The 23101-nt window shown below is 42.1% G+C and overlaps 1 protein-coding gene across 3 annotated transcripts in view; it reads left to right on the top strand.

Annotated features, from left to right (window-relative positions):
- Nucleotides 1-23101, top strand: part of LOC131129180 (arf-GAP with coiled-coil, ANK repeat and PH domain-containing protein 2-like) — a 48959-nt gene that overhangs the window by 17266 nt on the left and 8592 nt on the right. Inside the window, exons 5-23 of one of the 3 annotated variants that reach the window (XM_078790280.1) lie at nt 270-328; nt 768-951; nt 4316-4360; nt 4444-4539; nt 8050-8124; nt 10307-10318; nt 14502-14614; nt 15318-15369; nt 15575-15675; nt 15811-15916; nt 16344-16552; nt 16733-16802; nt 18680-18774; nt 20168-20370; nt 20827-20928; nt 21955-22047; nt 22124-22356; nt 22439-22548; nt 22622-22732. In XM_078790280.1, coding sequence (XP_078646406.1) covers nt 270-328; nt 768-951; nt 4316-4360; nt 4444-4539; nt 8050-8124; nt 10307-10318; nt 14502-14614; nt 15318-15369; nt 15575-15675; nt 15811-15916; nt 16344-16552; nt 16733-16802; nt 18680-18774; nt 20168-20370; nt 20827-20928; nt 21955-22047; nt 22124-22356; nt 22439-22548; nt 22622-22732 — 2069 coding nt within the window. The remainder of the gene's footprint in view (nt 1-269; nt 329-767; nt 952-4315; nt 4361-4443; nt 4540-8049; nt 8125-10306; nt 10319-14501; nt 14615-15317; nt 15370-15574; nt 15676-15810; nt 15917-16343; nt 16553-16732; nt 16803-18679; nt 18775-20167; nt 20371-20826; nt 20929-21954; nt 22048-22123; nt 22357-22438; nt 22549-22621; nt 22733-23101) is intronic. The other 2 variants (XM_058072415.2, XM_078790281.1) reach the window with 2 other exon arrangements.

Raw genomic sequence — 23101 nt, forward strand, 5'->3', positions numbered from 1 at the left:
GCAGTCGGTCGGCTGAGCTAACGTCGGTCACGTCAGCTGACTTTTTAGCGGTTGTTTCCCACTCGGCCATCTCTCGGCATGTGATCTGAAAACGGTGTGTTCGACAGAAGTAGCCACACTGCTCGTATTGTCCGTCCTGGTTAGGGAATTGCATAGAATCCATAGCAGGGGCGCGGTGCTCCTGGGAAATCTTGACAAGGAATCATGCCGGAATGAACGTGTGACTCAAAAAGAAGAGAAACAATCATGTCTGTCCTCCTTCTTTGCAGATATTATTTGACCAGGCCCAGCGATCCATCAAGACGCAACTTCAGACATTCGTTAAAGAGTGAGTATCCACTGAAATCACCATCATTCTATGTAGCATACATCATCTTCCTAAAATGACTTATGTAAGTGTCTTTTTGCTGGTTTGTTTTAGTTTGAGGAATTAGTGGAATTAGTCCTTTTTTTTGCCCCTGGCTCACCAAGGCTTAACACCCACATCGGGAGTCACCACCATGCTTCTCAGATAAAGCAGGGGAGTACCAAGAACAGAATTAGCAAGCAGCCTCGCAGCACCCACATATGACTTAATCTCGCTAAGCCTGAAGACATCTGAGGACAAATGTGGGACACAAGACGATGTATGCAAACACCGCCATTAGCATATTCATCATTTGACCGTGCTGTGTAACTATCACCCTGTTATCACCCTGCGTGTATTGGGTCACCAGCCACTTCATCTTTCATCCGAAAATGTAACGCCTTGTCTCCCTTTTCGCCAGTGACCTACGCAAGTTTAAAGAAGCCAAGAAGCAATTTGACAAAGTGAGCGAAGAGAAGGAGGCGGCGTTGATCAAGAACGGCCAGGCTCCTCGCAACAAGCAGCACGAAGTGGAGGAGGCCACCAACATCCTCACCGCCACGCGCAAGTGCTTCCGACACATCGTCCTCGACTACGTTTTACAGGTATGACAAAGATTTAACAAATGAACCAATGATTGCGTTGGATTTATTGATTTCAGCCTCTCAAATGTCACTTTTATTTGGAAGTCGTCCATGAAAGCAGACGTTTTAGATATTCAAAGCAGCGATGGCATTGTGGGCCAAAGCACTAATTGTTTGTGCAGCGTTATGTAGATTCGGTCCAAGGAGGGATTATCCGATGACTCTATCATGGAAACAACAAGCTTGAGATGAATCAAAAGAAAATAATCATTAGTTGCAGCCCAAGTCTGACTACAATAACAGTAAAGCTTTTGTACCTACGGTATACACACTCACAGGCAGGGGTCTCAAACTCAATTTACCTGGGGGCCACTGGGGCTAGGGCAGGGGTGGGCAAACTACGGCCCGGGGGCCACATCCGGCCCGCCAAGTGTTTGAATACGGCCCGCCCAATCTTTCCAAAGTATTTCATTTAAACTCAACATACAACCTGGCATCATGGCCTGAGCCAACCTTTTGATGGTTTTATCAATTTCGTTTTTTGACATGGTCTGTTGTTTACAAAGTGTTCCTGAAAAAAGGAACACAAGCACATAATAATAATAATAATTATTATTAGATTATTATAATTATTAGAACTACTATGATTATTACAATTATTATAGTAATGCTAATTATTATATTAATGCTAATTATTATATTAATTATATATAATATTGTTATATTTGCATATTTTACATAATAACAATATAATAATTATTTTATTTTATTGTAATTATTATAATATTTTATTATTTTTAAAGTATTTAAATATAAATATAAAATAATAAATAATAATAGCAGATTGCATGACAATTTTACAGATACAATAATACCAGGTGGACTGTTACGTGTAAAATATATAGTCTGCCCCCCCCCCATACATTTTGTCATATCCATGCGGCCCGCGAGTCAAAAAGTTTGCCCACCCCTGGGCTAGGGTCTGGGCAAGGCTGGGCCGCATCAGGTTTTCCCCCCCAAAAAAACGCATTTATTAAAAACAGAAAAATATACAAACTTTTTCAGTGCTTTGGTTCCGATTTTCTACAAGAAAAGTTCTGATAAAACATTCCATTGTTCTCAAATATCTTACTTTTTATTTTTCTGCACAAAATAAGATGAAAAATAAATCAAGAATAAAGAAAATCAATCGGCCAAATGAAAATCTCTCCCAGGAAGACATGACCAAACACGACTATAGTCACATTTATACTCTTTTTATTTACAACATATTGCGCAACTGCAGGGTCTTGAGACACATGCTAACTCGCAAACTAGAGAGCTAGCGACCTAAACGGTAGCCTTCAAGTTATTTCCTTTAAACTTAAATAGCCAAAAACTTACCACTTCCACACGGATAGGGAGGATAACTATTAAGTTATTTAACCTTTAACATGAACATTAATCAAAGGTAATAATTTTTTCTGGGTACATGATACCATACAGCATCCATATCAAACTTGCGCGGGCCGCACTGACATTAAACTTTCATATCAAGGCGGGGGCCTCAAACTAGTGTCCTGCGGGCCACATTTGGCCCGCATGTTTGAGACCCCTGCTCACAGGTATATAAGTGGAAATAATATTAAATATAGTAGAGAAATCAACCATTCTTAGTCAGGGTGCCAGATTCAGAACAAAATATTTAAACTCTATAGGACTAAAAACTATTAAACCCTCTCGAGGCACCTGAAGAGGCATAAGACAGTCAAAAGTGAGCATGTCAGCTGCAGCAAAGCATGCTGGGAAATGTGTAATCTGCCCATCCCACAGCTGCAAACATCACCCGGTGTTGTGATCAAATAGTGTAGCTTTTGAGGGAATGATGACAAAGCTGGTCCAATCGACATCACTTTATCGAAACAAACCACCTGTCATGCATCCACGGAATATCGGGAAGCTCACTGATGAATGGACACGTTACCCCCACCCAGTGTAAAAGCAGATATCTTCATGTGGGTGAGGGGGTCTACAACCTAAAGTTGAGTTTGACACCCTTGCCTGATGCCGACGTTGTGGACATAAACATGCTACTTTGTTGTCTTCTCCATATTGCTGTAACTTTCCATTACATTTTTGAAGCTCAATTATGCCATTTTAACACATTTGTCATTTTTCAAAACAATCTTCACAACAAGAAAACTCAGCTAAGGCGTGCATTTATTCTTTTTACGACCAGGAGCTTTAGAAATGCTGTACTTGCAAATCAGACATCGAAACAAAAAATCCTAATTCCCTGAGTCAGGATTAAAAATGCTGATGCGGCACAAGGGAGAATGAAGCTCAGCTGTGCCGGATTCCAAGTACACGCGTCGCGTGATAGCGGATGCAGCTGACGCCGTGTTAGTGATTGCTGTTAGCAGTTAGAAAGTCTGCATGCGTTTTGTGCAAACAGATGGGCGGAAGATGTATAGTTACCGATGTAAAAAGGCTATTTGCATGCTATTTGCGACAGAATGGGAAGGAAATGAAGGGAAAAATGCGGTAAATAGTAATAAATATGTTTGGTAGTATACTCCAATTTCTTATTGCATCATTTGTCTCCCTTGACAAGGCTCAGCCCTGACAGATTATCCTGCTTTCCTTATTGGAAATCTATGCGGCAAGCTGCTGGCACGGCCAAATGAAAATCTCTCCCAGGAAGTGGTCGAGAACTCTCCCGGAATTTGTGGCGTTTTGCGTAATTACACATGTCCCAGTCCAAAATGACACGCACGGCATGGATGAAAAGAGGCCGTGATGAGAGGAGCTACTTTTATGACAAAATTCCGCATCGTCGGTTGTCGTTCTTTGTACAAAAAGCGATATCATTTAATCAGTGAGACGACGTAACAGTTTTTTGCTCCGTGGCACTTTTGAGATTGGCAAAATCTAAAATAAAATGTATATAGTCTCCACTGATTTGCCAAAAACCCTGGTAGACGTCTACAGTCCCGCACTTTTACACGAAAATTAGCACACTAATGACTGAACACAATACACCCATGCATGGGAAGTGAGGGGGGGACGTTCAAATCCTCTCTGTGTTTCAATGTACGCCACTTTTTGCTATGACAGCCCTAAACACGGCACATACGTTTGGAAAAGCACATGAAGAGCGTGAAATAGTCATATCTGTCTTCCTACTTTGCAGTCCCAACCTTAGAGCACTTTGCACGGCCAATTAGCAATTAGCCGCACATTAATTAATATGAGATCTGGAGGCTAAAGCAGAGAAAGAAGTGCTGGAGGCAGGTAGCTGCAGTGCAAGATTGTAGCGTTATACAAATCCCCCCCCCCCCCCCCCCCGGTGTGAGTATCAGGAACTTTGGTTCTCCTTATGTTCTTCCCAATCCATGTATTACAGATCAATGTGCTGCAATCCAAGCGAAGGTCGGAAATCCTAAAATCGGTAAGCGGTCTTTGTCTTTTCCGTCACGTGGAGCGGAGTTGAAGGCGTGGATAACGTGAATAACGTGAGCGTCCTCTCCTCAGATGCTGTCCTTCATGTATGCCCACCTGACTTTCTTCCATCAAGGCTACGACCTCTTCAGTGAATTACAGCCGCTCATGAAACAGCTCGGAGGCCAGGTACGGCACGGCGTACACCCTTTTACCAACCTTCTGTACAATATTATGTATTATTTATAGTGCTGTGTTATTGCTCTTCTAGTCATTGAACGCATCTTAGGGGAACTTGATGTTATTCTGAACCAAACTATTCTAAATTGTTAAAATCTTGATCTTCTAGTGTCACCCTAGGGACATTTTTTATTGGCATATTGTAGTGGAATGAATTCATAATTAATGACACATTATTAGATAATTAGATGAGACTCATTTGCTTTGTACAATACAACACAAAGCTAAGATGCGGACATTTTATTCTGATGTATTTGCATATATGTGCCTGCTTTGGATTAACGCCCAAAACCCTCCATCGTACTGAATGAAATTTGAAATTTGTCCGCCCCTGGTTCTTAGAGACGTATTTAGGAAGCACTGCAGCCACTAGAGGTGCTCCACAGGGCACGTTTGTATCCATGGGATACCAAGCGACATGACATGGGTCAAAATTTTTAGAGGTTTTGCTTGGAATTAGATGCTCTGATTATAATTAAAGCAACCAGTAGACTTTCAGTATTTGTGTATATAAACACAACAAGGTAAGACAGTGTAACAATATCAGCCAAGTAAGACCCCCCCATTGTTGGAGCAAAATAAAGGCAGAAACCACTATGGACTCGCATTGAAGGCTTTGGCTTTTTGCCCCCCTCACGAGGATGGCATGATGTTTGGCTCCAACCTGCCCACCTCCAGGAACAGAAGGACTTACCTTCTTGTGACATCTGGGCTGCCTCTGATGCTGTCTCTCAAGTAAATCTGTTATCCTTTGACAAAGAGACCCTCCCTATATGCCCATGTCTGACTTGGAGATGATGATCTCAGTACAACGAGGAACGAGGAAGAGAGCAATGTGTTTTTCCTCACCCTCAGACTCATAAGAGTTTGGAGTCAGCTGAGGGAATGCCGCTGGGAAAGAAGGCTTCTGGGTTGTAAGGCAGCGGTTCCGTGACTGGAGCACGAGACACCAAATAAGAGGGCATTTCACCGAAGTGCTTGGAAGACCGGGACAGGAACGCCAGTCAGAGAAGAGCAATACAGCGCATGAGGCTCCTGGAAAGGAGTTTGGACCTGACGGCTTGTTTGTGAAGTCCGGACAGTTTAGACAGCATTCCTCGAAACTGGAGTGGTGCGTGGTTTCCAACTCTCATTGGCTGAAATTAGAGCTTTTCTAAGAAGAAGCCCCGCAGGACAGGATGAGCTCTGGAGCCTAATATTCCCACACAAGCAACGTAAAACAACGAGGCATCTACTGTAAACATGTGGAAGAGGAAAACGAGGAAAACTGGGACCGTGAAAGGTGGCTGTGAAGCACACGTAACCGTGGCCCATGTGCTTCCACGCTGAGCTCCGGAGCCATCACCCGAGCCATGGTAAGCAAGGACAGGAGGACTGTGGATTATTTCCGTCCCGTCATGAAGCTGAAGAAGATGGAGAGGCTGTGCAGGGAGGCGTGGAGGAGCTGTCAGCAGGTCTGATAACACCACAAACACATCACTGACGCTTCTTTTTAACTCCTCGCTGAAGGAGACGCCAAAGAGTCACAATACGTACGCGGCTAAGGGTTGTTGGGTAAACATGGCGTCGTTACACAATGGCTACGTTGGAGCTCCACACAGACAGATAGACCATCTGGACCTGACTGGACTTGTTGTTATGGTTGTGACAGAGGGAAAATATTTCTCATTTGATGCTATCAGATGGCCGCTCTGACGTCCACCCATTTCCTGTCAAACAAAGCAAAAGGCACAGCCCCACCCCCCAGGAAGATCTCTTTTGGAAGCACCAGATAGCTGCCTGTTCCTGTCCAATGTAATATACAGCATGAAAGTTAGGGAGATGGAATATAATATTGGGGAATGTATAACTTCAGTCAAATACTCTTCCTGGGAATTAAACACAAGAAGTTAGGAATATTTCAGATCCGTTTCAGGATAGATTTCTCCATAATCCTTACAGGTGAACAGCTTCCCTAATTTGGAATGTCCAACATGGGCCATACCCTGGTCTAGCATGGCCACACAGTCAGGAGGTCTGACTGTTAAGAAACAAAAATTTCTTAAAATGTATTAAAGATAAGTTACAAATGTCAATGTCAAAAAACATGTTTTTTGAGGAATACCTGGAATATGAAATGATACAAAAATTTAATAACAAAGATATTTCAAGAAAACAACCTGACCGGGTCATTTTTGACCCACTTATGGAAGATTGGGGTAGCAACACAAAAACTAAAATTTCTTAAAATGTATAAAAGATAAGTTAAAAATGTGAACGGCATGATATCAAAAACAGGTTTTTTGAGGAATACCAAGAATATGAAATTATTAAAAAATTTCATTACAAAGATATTTCAAGAAAACAACCTGACCGGGTCATTTTTGACCCACTTATGAAGGTTGGAGTAGTAACACAAAAACAAAAAATTCTTAAAATGTATAAAAAATAAGTTAAAAATGTGAACGGCATGATATCAAAAACATGTCTTTTGAGGAATACATGGAATATGAAATGATAAAAAAATGTAATTACAAAGATATTTCAAGAAAACAACCTGACCGGGTCATTTTTGACCCACTTATGGAAGGTTGGGGTAGTAACACAAAAACAAAAATTTCTTAAAATGTATAAAAGATAAGTTAAAAATGTGAACGGTATGATATCAAGGGCGGGGCGCTGGTTGCCCACACCAGGAATTCTCACAAAAAGTCTTCATACGCCAGACCCCCCCCTAAATATTCAGTTATAAAAAGTGGCGTCCACACGCATTCACACAATATCTGGTTTAGAAATTCCAGCTTGAGTAGAAATGTGTGCACGCAACTGCGCCTCAAATTACGGCCTTTCCACGCCTCCGCTTTACCATTGAAGGCAATGTGGCGTCCATTTTTAGAGAGCCTGGAGTATACACGCGCATATTTCCATGTCAGGTTATGGTAACTGAACTCAATCTTTCGAGATGAGACCCCTGGTCTTTCTCTACTTCTCGGGCGATGGAAGGTCACCTCCCTTGAGAGGGGACTATTTTTTTTTTTGGCTTTACTCCTGGACCTGTAATGGGATACCGCGCCTTTTGTCCTGCATTCTGATTGAGGTCACATTGTGGCAGCAAACTGCCAATGAACGCCTCGGAGCGAGCTGGCACATTTTGTGGCATCCCTCTATGACCGCCAGCATTTGTCGCTTTCATCTCCGCTCAGAGGATCCCGGTCTTTCCGTCTCCGCATGCGATGTTTACGTCTTGAAGAGAAGTCATTCATTTCCCGCCAGGAGGAAAGAGCGTCTCTTCGCTTCATTCGTCGAGATAGAAAATGAAGCACTTGAGTGCAATGGAAGCCGACTCCATTTGGGACGCTCGATGGGCCTGGAAAAATGTCACACTTACTTGCGCACCGTGTCGTCGTGGTTGTTCAGACAAACCCGAGCGTGAGCAGGTGGTTCGCTTAGCACGCTTGACTAATCGTTTGTTTCTTGCAGTTGGACCAGCTGGTGGTGGACGCCGCCAAAGAGAAGAGGGACATGGAGCAAAAACACTCCACCATCCAGCAAAAGGTACAAATCCGCCCTCTTTCTTTCGGTTTGGAACCAAAGTGGACGAAACAGCGCAGTTAGTAATTATGACCGACTTCTTCATTTACGTTGACTCCGCCCAGCAGTCGCAAACAACACAATATGAAAAGACACGGACTCTAAACCAAGATACAACCTTTTCTTGGTGCCCTTGCTGAGCTTTCCATTAAAAATAACGAGGTTCTCTCAAGTGGGGGGGGGGGTTGATATCTCGGGGGACTTAACTTGTACTCCACAGCCACACTGCCTAGTCCAGTACGACTGTGATTACTGCCCACCGGTCCCAAAGTTTCTCAGGGCCTGAGGCTGCCTTGTATATGTGGGCTCATTAACCCACGAGTGACTGGACCCTACACTCTTCCATAAGTGGCTCAAAAATGACCCATACTAGAATCAATGCCTTTTTATGCCAATTTTGCCATTTTGGTTAGGAATAATCACTTGTATGATATTTAGTATTATATTTAGGACCACACAAGAATGATTTCATGTTAGAAACGTCTTCATTTTTCACTTTTTTACATCTTTAAAAAAGAAAATGACCCCGTACAACAATAGAAAATGTGAGGATCCATTGTGTGTTGCATAAAGGTAAGTTAAAAATGTGAACGGCATGATATCAAAAACATGTTTTTTGAGGAATACCTGGAATATGAAAAGATAAAAATTTTAATTACGAAGATATTTGAAGAAAACAACCTGACCGGGTCATTTTTGACCCACTTATGAAAGGTTGGGGTAGTAACACAAAAACAAAAATTTCTTAAAATGTATAAAAGATAAGTTAAAAATGCGAATAGCATGATTTCAAAAATATGATTTTTGAGGAATACCTGGAATATGAAATGATAAAAATTTTACATGAGGAAGCTATTTCAAGAAAACAACCTGACCGGATTCATTTTTGACCCACTTATGAAAGGTTGGAGTAGTAACACAAAAAACAAACAAAGTTAAAAATGTGAACGGCATGATATCAAAAACATGTTTTTATTTTTGAGGAATACCTGGAATATGAAATGATAAAAATTTTAATTACAAAGATATTTCAAGAAAACAACCTGACCGGGTCATTTTTGACCCATTTATGGAAGGTTGAGGTAGTAAATCTTAAAATGTATGAAAGATAAGTTAAAAATGTGAACGGCATGATATCAAAAACATGTTTTTTGAGGAATAATTGGAATATGAAATGATAAAAAAAATTTTCATTACGAAGATATTTCAAGAAAACAACCTGACCCATTTTTGACCCACTTAGTATGCATCTAAGGGTTAAATAGCTGTGGTGCAAGAAAGGTAAAGACGGCCACGCCCATGGCAACAAAATGTTAATGGGCACGCCCATAAAAAAACACCTGCTTTGACACTTGAAACCCTCCAATTCGGGTGTTGCGCTTACAAATGCGCAGATAGACACCGTCATAGCATCTACATGCTGGAAAATGTTGAGTGATTTGACTTATGAGACAGCACCCTCTGCTGGAATTCTAGCTGCAGCACTTCTGCAGCACTCATTTTGGGCTTTTTCTGGAGCAGATTAATTGGATTTAAATGATTTCTTATGGGAAAACCCGATTCAGTTAGCGACTGTTTCCGGTTCCAGTCGACCAGGGTTCCGCTGTACTTCCTGTTTAAGTGAACAAAACTACCTTAAAGACAAGATACGCACATACTGTATATGCGGCGCCCCGATTGCCCGAGCGTGACGAGGCGGGGATCGACTCCACTTGGCTCCCAAACGTAAGGTGATACCACCGGATGATCTCCACCACACGGCCATGCATTTTTAAAGGCTGCCTCTAAACACACAACAGTCAAGCAAGGTTACGTTACCGCTGGTAACTAAGCGCCTTAAACTTGCATGATTTTGATGGCGCATCCATGTCAACCCACACACGCCTCTGTTCAATTCTGCAAAGTCATTGTCGTCTGTGGCCCAAGTCTATTTCCATTTGCATTCTGTTCATCCCTCGCCACGTCGCCGGACGTCTCATGCGGCGCCAACGTGTGTGTGTGTGTTTGCAAACACCTCTCCTTTAATTCACGTGTGGACTATTTTTAATGTTGTCAGTCTGCCAGTCCTCTCCGTTTCTACCCCGCTAACCAAAATATCTGATCCTCTTCCCACCCCCGTTTCTTCTTCTTCTTCTACTTACGACAGGCTGCTTTGCAGGTAAGCAATGTTTGCTCACCTTTCCATACCTTTGCACGTGACTTTCGTTTCCTCACAAGAACAGACATTATTTTGTGTTAGGTAATTGTCTCCCAGGCAGCCATCCCAGCTGCCATGGTAGAGGTCGTAGCATTACATTTCATTGATGATGATGGATGGCGTCCACTTGTGAGCATGAAGCCAACCGATTGTATGAACTTATACAGTCGTCCCTCAATTACAGCGATTAATTAGTTCCAGACCCAACTATGATAAGGGAATACGCTCTTTACGCTCTTATTATTCATTTACACCACATTGTGCAACTCCTGCTGTAATGACTCAACTAACCACCCAGCTAGCAATCAAGAATAAAGAAAATCAATCAATCAGTAATAAATAAATACAATAATAATAATAATAAAACAGCAAATAATAAAAAATTAAGAAACCACATATAGTTGGTGGGTAGACAAATTATTTTTTCAGATTAAAATGAACAAAGCATTATTAGTGCCCTGTAGACATGACAAAACATGACTATAGTCACATTTATACTTACAACATTGCGCAACTGCAGGGTCTTGAGACACATGCTAACTCGCAAACTAGAGAGCTAGCGACCTAAACGGTAGCCTTCAAGTTATTTCCTTTAAACTTAAATAGCCAAAAACTTACCACTTCCACACGGATAGGGAGGATAACTATTAACAGTTATTTAACATTTAACATGAACATTAATCAAATGGAATAATTTTTTCTGGGTACATGATACCATACAGCATCCATATCAAACTTGCGCGGGTCGCACTAACATTAAACTTTCATATCAAGGCGGGGGCCTCAAACTAGTGTCCTGCGGGCCACATTTGGCCCGCGGGCCACGTGTTTGAGACCCCTGGTCTAGAGACAGTGCCACCGAGGAAAAGACAGGAAGCAGAACTGGAGGTAGCAGAGATGAGGATGCCGAGGTTCTCATTGGGAGTGACCAGGATGGATAGGATCAGGAGGGAGAACATTACAGGGACATTACATGTTAGAGGCCTTGGAGATAAAGTATTCGGCCAGACTGAGATGGTTGGGACATGTCCAGAGGAGAGATAGTGAATATATTGGTAGAAGGATGCTGCTAGGTAGGAGGCGTAGAGGAAGACAGGGTTGGATGGAGGGGATTGGTTTGCTGTGGCGACCCCTGAAAAGCCAAAGAAAAAGAACAATACTATTAGTACTGACATTTCAACTTTTTCTTGCTAGCTACCAATGGCTCCAGCGTGCGCCCTTTGGACACGCCTGGTCCGTGCTCGTCGGTCCTCTACAGCCGGGTACCACATTCGGTGGTGGTCGTCTGCTGACACCCGCTCATGCTATCAGTGAGAAGGTCGGTTTGAGTTGGAAAAAGTAATTGAAACACCCAGGGTTCTTCGAAAAGGTTCCTGATCCTATCCATCCTGGTCACTCCCAATGAGAACCTCGGCATCCTCAACTCTGCTACCATCATTCCCACTGTGTGTTCCTCACTCAGGCTGAGTGTGTTTGGCCGCTAAACCTGAACGCGGCATAAATGTTTCATGGCGGCGCCGTTTCGCTTCAGTACGGGATCTCCCACGGCCACATGAGCATCAGACACACAAAGGTGACCTTCAGAGCAAGAGGCCTCGGTAGGAGGAGGAGCGGAGGTTTTATCAGGAGATGTTCATGCCGCTAAGAGTGCCAATCAAACGCTTCCTGACTTGCCGAGTTGTGCAAGATTGCTTGAGACGTTTGTTTGAAATGAAGATTTTCAGTCGTTTCCGCTATGTTTGGTACCTGGTGAGTGACTCAGCGGTTTTGCATCTCTGTCCGTATTACATCGCTTAGCTCCTCTTTTCTCTGCAAACCCTCATTAGAAGCTCAGTTCTTTCTTTTTCTTCTTTTTCTGTTGCTGTGTGACTCGTAGGACGTGACGGAGCTCCACGCTCTGCCAGACTACCGAAACTTTTGCGCTTGGAGGTCGTCCTCCGTACGTAGTGTTCGCCACGTTGGTTTGTGTTTGGTCTCTCCTCTGCCGCACTAACCAAGACTGCACTGCACACCCCGTGACTTCCAACCGTCATTTGGTTACGCAGCGGCCTTTTCTTTGTATGCTTCACTGCATGTCGTTTTGGTTTTTTCAGCTTAATTGGAGCTTAAGCTGGAGGTGACTTTTTGTTGCCTTTTGTGTTAGAAACCCCAGTTATTCTTGTGTTGTCATACGAGATGGTGTAGATGACGCTCCTGCTTGTGTTACTTTTACCGAACCAACAGAATCACTATAAACGTAGAGAAGTCATAATGAAGCACATCCATTTATTTTTGGTTTATCTGTAAAACAGAATTTGTCCGGTTTACTGATTTTACTACCCTTACTAAATGCTTGCAATGCACATAATAAATGATGACTCCCTTAAAGGGATTGTCAAAAACATTCTAGATGAAGTATTGGAATGCACAACTCCAAAATCTGTACAGGACTGACTTAGTACTTCCATTATTTTTCATGGATTGTGTATACCGTGTGTTCCAATACTTTTGTCTACCAAGTGTTGATGACCACAGCTGTAACTGCGGTCACTTCCTGGAGGATACAAACTAGGCATCGACCGATGTGTTTTTTTTTTCCCGGCCGATGCCGATTACCGATTTTTTTCCATCACCCTCAGCCGATGGCCGATTTTGCTTGGGCCGATATTTGTGTCCGATACTGCTTTTGCTTCCTCAATTTATATGAAAAAAATGACAATGATAACAAATATTCCAGGTCTCAAGTTTAAACAAATTTTTATTGAAATGTAAACACTGAACACAGTAGGATCCGGCTTTCTTAAACACACATTTAAACGGCATTATCAACTTGAAAAGGAATAAATATTCAACCATGTGCAAAACATTTCTGTCGTAGTTTAAGTTTTATCTAGCATCGATGTGATGACTGCTCCTCCGCAGTGTTGCCCGGCGGATGCAAGTAAAAATGCAAATATCGGCTCGATATATCGGTCGGCCGATGTATCGGTCGATCCTCAATACAAACCCCATGTCACTTGAAGCGGCGGGAGGGGAGGGGGGGGGGGGGGGGGTTGGGGGAGTTGTGACAGTGTAACAGTATCTCAGGCATGGTGGAAGTCAAACGAGCTCAGTGGCAGTCCCCGTGACAACGCATCACAATGTCTCACAGTTGCACACGACACTGAGAGGCTCATTCAAAATGGCGGATTTTAGCCGCCATTCTTCCTTTTAATTACCAAGCATGCAAGTTTCATGTACGTGCTTCAGAGTAGAGCTGCACGCTCATGGAAAAAAGTCAATCACACATACTTTTATTCCTCATTTTCAAGAGCGGATTGTTAGAAAATCAAGTTATTTTCCTCGAGCGGAGTACAGTAAATATTAGCTTTGAGGAAAAATGGAGCCATGTTAAGCATCCTTAAGATAAGAGATAAGATATGCCTTTATTCGTCCCTCAGTGGGGAAATTTGCATTGCACAGCAGCAAGAGTATAGAATCAGTTCAGCAGTACAAAATACACAATATAGAAAAATAAACAATATAAAGAACCCAAGTATTAACAAAATCAACAGATTTTCCCAGAGTTATATACAATCTTATAGTTATACAGTTATATACAATGTTGTATACAATTAAGCATCTGTTGTATAGTTTTATCCACAAAGAAGTGGCGGCCAGGCATCATAAGCAAGGTTCCAGGGGCTCAATTAAGCGTTTAAACTCGACTTTCGTCCCCGCCGACAGGGGCGGGTCATCTCTTCCCATGTAACATGGCCGCCAATGTGCGACGAGTTTGCTTGTATTGAACTTGTCCAGTTCCGTGCCACCACAGGAAACATCCCCTGACCCCTCTGTCTTTTTCGGACGACATCACTCCACTCCGTGCAAAAAAAATTGTCGTCAGTTAGGAACTGCATCTCATGTTGGTGTGAATCAGGATGGCAATTTTTTTGTGTGTGCAACCCAACTTTAGAGAGGAAAGTTGTTGTGTCATTCCAAGACAAAGCAAAGCATGTTGTTTGTACTTTAGCTGTAAGACACCATTAGGAATACTTTTTTGTGCTTGTTTGCTAGTTTTTGTTGTGTGTGTGTGTGTGTGTGTGTGTGTGTGTGTTTGACAACGCCAAGGCTGTCAGAAAGCAATCAGTTACCCATGCTCCTTTGCTTTTTGCCTCCGCCGTAGGACTTCTCCAATGACGACACCAAGTTGGAGTACAATGTGGACGCAGACAACGGCATCGCCATGGAGGGTTATCTTTTTAAGAGGGCCAGCAATGCTTTCAAGACATGGAACAGGTAGGACAAGATCTCTTCAACAGCAGAAGCAATGACACGTTTGCTTCTGGCCTGCAGAGTGGCTTTTTAAGCCATTCCTGCTATTTGCGGGAGTTGTTATTCCAGACATAGTGGCTAACTAGCTAAACAGGCTAAGCATTCGTTCATTCATTTTCTGCCGCTTTTCCTCAGGGTCGCGAGCCTTGGGGCGAGAGGCGGGGTCCACCCTGGACTGGTGGCCAGCCAATCACAGGGCACATATAGACAAACAACCATTCACACTCACATTCATACCTATGGACAATTTGGAGTTGCCAATTAACCTAGCATGTTTTTGGAATGTGGGAGGAAACCGGAGTACCCGGAGAAAACCCACGCATGCACGGGGAGAACATGCAAACTCCACACAGAGATGGCCGAGGGTGGAATTGAACCCTGGCCTCCTAGCTGTGAGGTCTGCGCACTAACCACTCGTCCACCGTGCATTTTAAAATGATAATGAAAGATGACTGATAGGACAGATGGAATCAAGAGTCACGGTGTAGCCTTTGGCGTTGTTGTCTACGTGAGCAAAAGAGTGCATGTACGTGTTTTCCCACAATCTGAATATGGCGGGGTCATGAATGCTGAATAACAAATACGCACCCTAATGAGTTATAACTCTTCGTTTGTCTCCCAGAGTGAACGCCAAGACGTGAAATTTAAATCTAAGCTTTCTTTGCAGACGGTGGTTCTCCATCCAAAACAATCAGCTTGTTTACCAGAAGAAATTCAAGGTATGTCGAGTGACTCCAAACCTCAATTAGACACGCATGCCTTTGGCATAGGGATAACGGGGTCTTTCAGACTCATTTTTTTTCCTAATATATACACACAAAGGTGAAATCATCTTTTTCAAAGCAGTTTGACTGAGTTTTTAAGTGCTCTTCTTTAAAAATTGTAATGAAATGATGACTGTTTGATACTGGTCTGCTCCCCCAGGACAACCTGACAGTGGTGGTGGAAGACCTGAGGCTGTGCACGGTCAAACACTGCGAGGACTTAGAGCGACGCTTCTGTTTCGAGGTGGTGTCACCTACCAAGTGGGTACACGCTGCCGCACGCAACAATGCAACAAAACTGACCGTGCCATGACAAGGATATATATTTTGGCCCGGCGCTGCACTGTGAAGACGTTGAGCAGGCGGCGGTGGCGTAAAGCTGTTTTGTCCCAACAGGAGCTGCGTGATGCAAGCGGACTCTGAGAAGCTGCGACAGGCATGGATCAAAGCGGTCCAGAACAGCATCGCCACCGCCTTCCGCGACAAGGGAGAAGACGGCGAGGTAAAAACAAACATGAAGAGGCTGACTGGGTGGATGTAAAAAGTCTCTACTGTATGAATATCGCTCAGTAGCACCTAATATGATATCAAATGCGGCCTATATTGCTTTGTCCAAAGCATTTCATGAATTAATAATATAATATTATAATAATAATATATATATCATATAATAATATTAAATAACAATAATATAATATTTAATCATTAATAATAATCAAATATTATTTATTTATTTAAATTTATTTTCATTTCATGAATGAATAATGTTTTATTTTATTAATTTATTTTAATTTATTTTATTTTTAATTTTTTGTCCCATATTGAAGTAGGAGGTGACATGAGCGGCCTATATTTAAAAAAAAAAAAATTAGAAAGCATTACAGTGAAAACGATACCCAAAGTATTACTCAATTGTGTTTCGGGACCAGAAGCTGGACAGGAAGTCTTCCACGTCAACAGGGAGCCTGGACTCCGGCGGGGAGCCCAAGGAGAGGTCCTTGAAAGGGGAGAGCGCCCTGCAGAAGGTCCTCGCCATCCCGGGCAACGCCTGTTGTTGCGACTGCGGCCAGCCAGATCCTCGCTGGGCCAGCATCAATTTGGGCATCACGCTTTGCATCCAATGCTCTGGAATTCACAGGTAGAAATATTGGCTTCCAAAATATGACCGATACCAAAAGAAAGAGAACCCACCCATTGCATTCATTCCATTTTCCAACCCTGAACATGAACACCAATGGGCAATGAAGTTGATTTTCCCGTCCAAAGCATGTTGAGTTGTAACAAAATGTAACATTTGTTATCTTTTCTTGACCTCCAGGAGTCTGGGAGTTCATTTCTCAAAGGTCCGCTCCTTGACTTTGGATTCATGGGAGCCAGAACTGCTTAAGGTAGGAGCTGATGTCCATAAAGGCATGCACGGGGCCCTTTTTAGGAAACTCCTCAAAGCTAACATCACTGGTGTCCAAAGCCCGGCCTGGCACCCATTTGCAGCACGTTGCTCATTTTCATCCCAAAATACTTAGTAATGTTCTGATGCAGGCCGTGTTCCAAGAGAAATATGAAATATTAGGTAGAATGCTATCATACTAACAGCAAACACAAAGCTGAGATGTATGCCCTTTTTTAGCACGTATTCAACTACTTTAAACTCATTTTCAGGATAAACAGTAGAAAATGAATGAATGAATGAATTGTGTGACTTATACTACGGAGCGACTTGTAGTCCGGACTATGGAATTCCGGAATGCATTAAAAAAAACAGAACCAAAATTGTAGCATACAATTTTGAGGTTACCAAAAAAATACACGCTAACTGAGGCGGATGCTAACCAAGGTTCCACATTATTAAGACAAAAAATGCCATAAATGTTGATATATTAAAGACAAAAATATGTATTATTTTTGTAATATGTATTAAGTATTAGTATTAATATCGTAATATGAGAAACAAACAAATCAAATAATTACTTCTTTTAGGGGAATTTTCGGTTAGAAAAATAGGCATAATATGAGAATAAAGTCATAATACTACAGGAAAATAAATGATCATATTTATAAAAATTGACAAAAAGTAGCACGAATAAGTAAGTTCAGGCTTATACCGTATTTTCCGGACTATAAGTGGTACTTTTTTTCATAGGTTGGCTGTTCCTGCGACTTATATTCCAGAGTGACTTAGAAATGAAAAAAGTGTTTATGTTCCATAAACGCTGGACACCTTTTGTGTTCATGTTCATTTTTTGTGTAGCTGAATAACCATTGTGTTAGCATATGTTAGCATGTTCTCTATTCTTTTATTGTTAGAACTTGCCTTCCAAGAGGACGTAATGTCTGTTTTGGTCAAGTAGTTTGGAAAATTAATTACCCTCAAAAAATGCCACTTATCAGTGCGACTTATGTATGTTTTTTTTCTATGTAATTATGCATTTTTGGCCTTGTGCGACTCCGGAGCGACATGTAGTCCGGACTATGGAATTCTAGAATGCATTAAAAAAACAGAACCAAAATTGTAGCATACAATTTTGAGGTTACCCAAAAAAAACACGCTAACTGAGGCGGATGCTAACCAAGGTTCCACTTTATTAAGACAAAAAATATGATAATTAAGAAAAAAATTATCATATTTTTAAAAATTGACAAAAAGTAGCACGAATAAGTAAGTTCAGGCTAATACCGTATTTTCCGGACTATAAGTTGCACTTTTTTCCATAGGTTGGCTGTTCCTGCGACTTATACTCCAGAGCGACTTATAAATGAAAAAAGTGTTTATGTTCCATAAACATTGGACACCTTTTCTGTTCATGTTTATTTTTTGTGTAGCTGAATAAGCATTGTGTTAGCTTTTATTGTTAGAACTTGCCTTCCAAGAGGACGTAATGTCTCTTTTGGTTAAGTAGTTTGGAACATTAATTACCCGAAAAAATGCCACTTATACTCCAGTGTGACTTATGTATGTTTTTTTTCTACGTAATTATGCATTTTTGGCCTTGTGCGACTTATACTCCGGAGCGACTTATAGCCCAGAAAATACGGTACATCAAAAAGGGAAGGTCTACCTGTAGAACATTTCCTGTATCTCCCACTTCCCTTTTCAAGATCCACAGTTCAAATACAGGTACAGCTGAATAAAACAATATCTTGGAAATGTCAAGCTCCTAAAGTCTTAGTTCTTATTGGTCTCCTAGTCTGAATCGCCCTCCTGAAATCAACGTTTTCACTCTGAGCTGAGCTGCACCTTCTCATGTTTCCAACCCATCCTTTGCAGCTGATGTGCGAACTTGGAAATGGCGTCCTGAATCAGATCTACGAGGCCCGACGAGAGGAGCTGGGAGCGAGGAAACCACAACCAGGAGACCCGAGGTACACAAACACAAACAAAGAGACACAAACAAGGATTTGGGGCATCATCATAATTGGCCAAGACTCGGGGCTAGCGTGTGGCCGTACAGAGCTGTAACTACAGTGTGTGTTTTTTTGTTCACTTCCTGCTTTCCATAATACAGTTTAAGTTTTTTTTTTTTTTTTTTTTTTTGTCACGTACCAAAGTACAAGGTGATATGTACATATCTGTATTTAGCAAACATCAATACGGGTACCATAGGCACCATATCACCTCATACTTCAGACTAAAAAATCACTGAGTAAAATAAAAAATATTCATGAATGAATGAATAATTTTTATTTTATTTATTTTATTTAAATAAATTAAGAAAATAAAAAATATTCATGAATGAATGAATGTTTTTATTTTAGTAATTAATTAATTAATTATAATATCAAATGATATCACAATATAATAATATTAAATATAATAATATAATATTTAATAATAATAATTAAATATTATTTATTTCAATTTATTTTCATTTCATTGAATTCCATAAATGAATAATATAATACTATAATAATAATAATAATATATAATATCATATAATAATATTAAATAATAATACAATATTTAATAATAAATAATAATAAAATATTATTTATTTATTTAAATTTACATTTATTTTCATTTCATGAATGAATGATTTTTTTTATTAATTTATTTTAATTTGATTTTAATTAATTAATTAATTGATTTTAATTTATTTTTAGTTTAATTTTTTGTCCTGTACCAAAGTAGGAGGTGATATGAGCATCCAATGCCATAATGGGTACCATAGTAAGTGTCAATATAGTGATATATATAGCACATCATGACTGGTTCAAGACTCTTCATCCTTGTATTTAGCAAACATCAACTGCTTGTATTGTTTCTTGAATTGGCTCATCGTTGTGCATTGTTTGATTTCCTTACTCAATCCATTCCATAGTTTGATTCCACATACTGAAATGCTATGGCTAGCATAACGTAGTCCTAGCATAGAAGTGTTTCAAATGTACTTCTTCCCTGAGATCATATTTCTCCTCTCTTGTAGAGAAGTATTGGATGACATTTTTAGCTAATTGCTTATTTTTAACCTTATGCATTATTTTAGCTGTTTGAAGATGAACTATATCAGCAAGTTGAAGTATTTGTCATTTTAGAAATAAGGAGTTAGTATGTTCTCTGTAGGCGGCATTATGAATTATCCTTACTGGCCTTTTTTGCAGTACATTTAGCCAGTGAAGATTGTTTTTATAGTTATTAGGCCATATTTCCACACAATAAGTAAGATATGGTAGAACCAGAGAACAATAAAGAGTGTGGCGTAATTTCTGATTGAGAACATGTCCTTCATCAACTATGCGTTGTGTTTGTGTTTTCCAGACACGAAGTCGAGGCCTACATAAAAGCCAAGTACGTGGACCGCAGGTTTGTGCGCCGGCCCTCTGACGAGGAGCTTCGGAGCAAGGTGGTGTCCCTCAGCAAGCAGGAGAAGAGGCTGAGCAGCAGCTCTGAGCATCTGCCCCCGCGCCCGCCGCCGCCCACGCCCAAGCTACGACCTGGTTCCAACACGTCCGGACAGTCAGGTGAGGGGAGCCTTTGGGGGTCTAACACTTGCAGTGGCGGTAGAAGAAGCTCTTCGGCGAGGTTTCTGGGTGTGGGAGGTGACTACAGAAGCACGACATGCAGTGCATCTAAAGAGACTCATCCCCCCCTCCCAACCCCCCCATAGCAGCCTTTCCTATCCTTGCTCTTAATGTGCTTTTTGCACTGCAGTAGCAAACCTTCTGCCTCTCGTAGTCCCGTCTCCTCCAGTGTCGAGCGAGCTGCTACTCTTAACTATTTATGCTTTCACTCTCTCTCATTTCTCTGTTCTTTGTCACACTTTGCCCCCCCCCCCCCCCCAACCCTCCCCGCTGGACTAACGCCTGCTCCCCCTCCGCCGCCTCCCTCAAACCGCAACTCCCACCCGACCATGCCACTCAATCAAATACCTCGTGCCGCCCAATCCCCCTCCAAAATCCCCGCCGTCCCTCGCCCAGCTGCTGCCAGCGGCTCGGAGGCCCGCCGGGACTCCCTCTTCTGTCCTGACGAGCTTGACTCGCTCTTCTCCTACTTTGACAACTCCTCCAAGCTCAGGAGCAGTAAGTATTCAAATGTTTGGCCTGCTTCTCCATCCTCCTCCTTTTTGTCCGTCCGCTCTTCCCCCGAGTTCCAGACTCTCCACCTAACAACCCCTCATCCCTCCGGCCTGCCCCCACCTCATCAAAGACCCCACTCATGGAAGATCTCTTACCCCCAAGAGATCTTTATGTTGTCTTTTTCCTGGGTTAGGGTTGCGGTTCCTGGGTTTTTATTCATGTGCGTCGTGATGGTGGTGATATGCCTCACTTTTATGGAATCAATTAGTCGCTAGATTTGATATAGTAGCATCTAATAAAAGACAATAATAATAAGAATGTCTTAGTTTGGCCCTTTGAACTTATTTGCTGCCCACTTTTTGTTGAAAAGCCGACACCGGCTGTCCATTTTTGGCTTTTTTGTCAATGTGGCATTAGAAAAAAACTCACTGGTAATTAGTCAGGCTCGTCATCGTTGTTGTTGTTGTTGTTAAATTAGCTACCAGCTTGCTTACTAGAGTTACTAGTGTGTTGACGGAAGAAACCATCCCGTCATTTGGTCCAATAGTATGCAGCCACCAGGTGCTGAACGCCAGTGTGAGCACTTTCATAGAAAGTGGTCACATGACATGATTTTGTGGGGTGGGGGGTGGAGTGCTGCAGCTACGTATCCAGCAGAGGGCGCCGTGATGTTGTTTAACTGCACTGTTGTTTTTCCTCCTTTCCTTGTCTTGTGGCACATAACCCTACTCATGGTGGGGATCTACTCTGGTAGATCATGACATGGTGGGGATCTACTCTATTCTACTCTACTGCATTCATCCAAATGCTGGAGGTCTCTGACGTTTGTAGTTTTTTTTTTAACAATGCTCCGTTTGATCCCAGCTTCTGCTCTTTTTGAGAGATGCAAACTGAACTCCCACAGTAAGATAGAAGCTCCTGTCACAGTGATGGCTAAAACAATAGCAATGATGATCAGACAGGAAGACATCCCACGGACATTTTACACACTTTGTGTTCCACATGACCTTTTTCCTATTTTCCCCACAGTCAAAAGTGCAGATAGCGGCATCCAGCACAGTGCTGATGGCAGCAGGGAGATGCTGGCCACCACTCCCTCTAACAGTAGTTTAGCAGATGCAGGTAAAAACAAACACAACCAATATAACCATGAATGGAAAACCAGTTTGGTCCACTGACTTATTCCTTTATTGTTCAGATGCCGCTGAGGCTCCGCCCATGCCGATGCCGTCCACGCTGCCCCCGCCGTCCCCCTGCAAGGAGGTGGTGTTCTACGAGCCCAAGGAGTACAGCTCAGGTCTGCAGCTTTACTGGGCTTCCTGCGCCCGCAGCCTTCCCGACATGGCCGAGGCGCTGGCCCACGGCGCCGAGGTCAACTGGGTCAACACGGAAGACGACAAGAGAACGCCGCTCATTATGGCCGTGCGGGGGGTAAGCGGGTTTCCGCAGATTTGTGACAGCTCGTTCAGTGGACGGTACCTGCGTACGAAGTTGAGCTTGTGTGAAATTTCAGGGTTCTCTGGTCACCTGCGAGTTCCTACTCCAAAATGCGGCGAATGTAAACCAGCAGGATGCTCAAGGTCGAGGACCCCTGCACCACGCCACCATGCTGGGTCACACGGGGTCGGTCTACCATGCCGTAACGCACAAAATGAACTTTGCCTCACAAGAAGTCTAACTATTGTGTCTCTTTTAGGCAAGTGTGTTTGTTCTTGAAGAGAGGAGCCAATCAAAATGCTGCAGACATTGAAGAGAAGACGCCGCTGGCCGTTGCCGTGGAAGCGGCCAATGCTGATATTGTCACGCTGTGAGTGCCATCGCTCTGCTCTGTTTGGAAGCTGTGTACAGTCGTTGACTTGGCAAACCTTAGTTTGGATCACCCTGTCATATATTATTGGACATTACACTCATTTTTATTGGCCATCTGCATATATGACATCTATTGTGAATCAGATCTTTTATGACATGTTACACACATTTTTATTGGCCTTTCATGTATTATAAAACTAAAAATAATCCATTATTAATCAGATATATTCATAATTATACACATTTTTATTGGCCTATCATGTATTCTAAAACTAAAAATAATCCAATTATTAATCAGATATATTCAATATTATACACATTTTTGGGGGCCTTTCATGTATTCTAAAACTAAAAATAATCCATTATT

The sequence above is a fragment of the Doryrhamphus excisus genome, linkage group LG4, assembly GCF_037039965.1.
Source record: "Doryrhamphus excisus strain RoL-2023G ecotype Guam linkage group LG4, RoL_Dexc_Guam_v1.1, whole genome shotgun sequence".
NCBI classification, from domain to species: domain Eukaryota; kingdom Metazoa; phylum Chordata; class Actinopteri; order Syngnathiformes; family Syngnathidae; genus Doryrhamphus; species Doryrhamphus excisus.